The sequence below is a fragment of the Mustela nivalis genome, assembly GCF_964662115.1.
Source record: "Mustela nivalis genome assembly, chromosome: 11".
In the NCBI taxonomy this organism is placed as follows: domain Eukaryota; kingdom Metazoa; phylum Chordata; class Mammalia; order Carnivora; family Mustelidae; genus Mustela; species Mustela nivalis.
The window spans coordinates 69,006,724-69,009,090 of record NC_139030.1 but is presented as its reverse complement, the minus strand read 5'-3'; the positions used below and the strand labels follow the sequence as shown (position 1 = coordinate 69,009,090).

Sequence of the window (2,367 nt, the reverse complement as noted above, 5' to 3'; positions counted from 1 at the left end):
CAGAGGCAGAGGGAGAAGCAGGCTCCCCGCCGAGCAAGGAGCCCGATGTGGGACTCGATCCCAGGACGCTGGGATCACGACCTGAGCCGAAGGCAGCTGCTTAACCAACTGAGCCACCCAGGCGTCCCGAAACTCCTCAATTTTTGAATTGTGTGTTTGGCAGTATATACACAAAACTTCTATGGATAACACTGAGGGCTAGGATAATGTGTCTTCTTGAGATGTGTTTATATTTTGCAAGGTGTCAGAGACACCAGCATTCAGATCACCTCTTTTTTTTTTCCATTTTATTTTATTTCTTTTCAGTGTTCCAGCATTCATTGTTTATGCATCACACCAAGTGCTCCATGCAATATGTGCCCTCCATAATACCCATCACCAGGTTCACCCAATCCCCCACTTCCCTCCCCTCCAAAACCCTCAGTTTGTTTCTCAGAGTCCACAATCTCTCACGGTTTGTCTCCCCCTCCAGTTTCCCCAAACTCACTTCTCTTCTCCATCTCCCAATGTCCTCCGTGTTATTCCTTATGCTCCACAAGTAAGTGAAACCATATAATACTTGATACAATTTCAGTGATTGAAAAAGTCAGAAGCTGAACTGCCTGCCTACTCCTTATTTAACTCACTCCTATGGTGCAACCTGGGTGGTCCCTCGTAATCAACCACTGTCAGCATTAACTCTTCAAGACAGGAAAAACCTCCCTGCTTAGATACCTGGCCTCTCAGACTTTATTTTCAAAACTGCCTTATGTCTCAAGAGAAGAAGAAGTTTCAGTAATGAAATCCCTAAACCTCTGTGTTTATCTTGGATTTTGTTTCGTAATTCTTTACTAAACCATTAACTCTCTTATACCTTCAATCAGATTTTTTGTTGTCAGTTATCTTTTCTTAAGAGTCTTCAGCAGGAAGTTTAGCTTGACCTACTTCGTCTGCCAATACTGGAACTGTAATTCCCCTGGTGAGGACTGAGGTTCATGCCACTCCCCAGAAATGGAAACCTCTCCATGGTTTACTTTCAAGATTTTGTGCTGGAGGGATTCAAGGGAGGCCTGGAGACCCAGGCCCTGCTCTTTGCTGTGTTTCTGGCCCTGTACATGGTGACTATGCTGGGGAACCTCACCATGATCATGGTTATCACCCTGGATGCCCACCTGCACTCCCCAATGTACTTCTTCCTCAAGAACCTCTCCTTCCTGGATTTGTGCTACTCATCTGTTATTGCCCCCAATGCCCTGGTGAACTTCTTCTCCCCATCTAAGGTCATCACCTTAGCAGGCTGTGCCACCCAGTTATTCTTTTTCTCCCTACTGGTCACCACTGAAGGTTTCCTCCTGGGTGTCATGGCCTATGACCGCTTCATGGCCATCTGCAGCCCCCTGCGCTACCCTATCACCATGTGCCACTCTGCCTGCACTCGCCTGGTTCTGGGCACCTACTGTGGAGGCTGCCTCAACTCTGTTGTGCAGACCAGCTTCACATTCCGCCTCCCATTCTGCAGCTCCAACCACATCAACCACTTCTTCTGTGATGTTCCCCCACTGCTCCAGCTCGCCTGTGGCAACACAGCCATTAACGAACTTATATTGTTTGGCATCTGTGGGCTCATAATTGTGGGTGTGACATCTGTGGTCCTCGTCTCTTATGGCTACATCACGGTGACCATCCTGCGGATGCGCTCAGGAGCTGGGAGACGCAAGGTCTTCTCCACCTGTGGCTCCCACATGGCTGCAGTGACACTCTTTGTTGGTACTGTCTTTGTCATGTATGCCCAGCCAGGAGCAATTGAGTCCATGGAGCAGGGCAAGGTGGTCTCTGTCTTCTACACGCTGGTCATCCCAATGCTCAATCCCCTCATCTACAGTCTGCGAAATAAGGATGTGAAGGAGGCCCTGTGGAGGCTGCGCCAGAAACACACAGCCATGTGAAGAATGTACTGGAGGAAAAGACTGTGCCCTGCAGGCTGGATGGAGGTCTCAGAGAGACACTGAACTATGAGGACCCCCTAAAACCACTTCGACTTCCAGATGGAATTGGATATGTTAAGAAACTCATTCATTTACTCTTTCAATCAACGTTGCTTAAAAGCATTTAATGGAAAAGATGTTTATTAAGTGGGAAATTCATAGAAAAAAAAAGGATGTACTTCACCCAATAAGTGCTCAGAGAAGGAAGAATGACTTGAATCACATGAAGACTGGGCAGGGCAATCACTGGGCATCAAAGCAGGGGTGGGTCTTCTGCCTATTATTTCTCATGGCTCCCTGGGCCATCCAGATTTAGTGGGAAAGAGGTCAGATATTTGTTCATCTTGATCTAACTTGTAAGAAAATGATGTTTTAAACACTGTACCTCTACCTTCTTGTACTC

The 2,367-nt window shown here is 47.2% G+C and overlaps 1 protein-coding gene across 1 annotated transcript; it reads left to right on the top strand.

Annotated features, from left to right (window-relative positions):
* Positions 1 to 974: 974 nt before the first annotated feature.
* LOC309843752 (olfactory receptor 9S13-like) lies at positions 975 to 1,925 on the top strand (the record flags this gene model as incomplete). The annotated part of the gene is made up of 1 exon (XM_082689449.1): positions 975 to 1,925. The coding sequence occupies one exon, from the start codon at positions 975 to 977 to the stop codon at positions 1,923 to 1,925; it is 951 nt and encodes a 316-aa protein (XP_082545575.1).
* Positions 1,926 to 2,367: the final 442 nt, after the last annotated feature.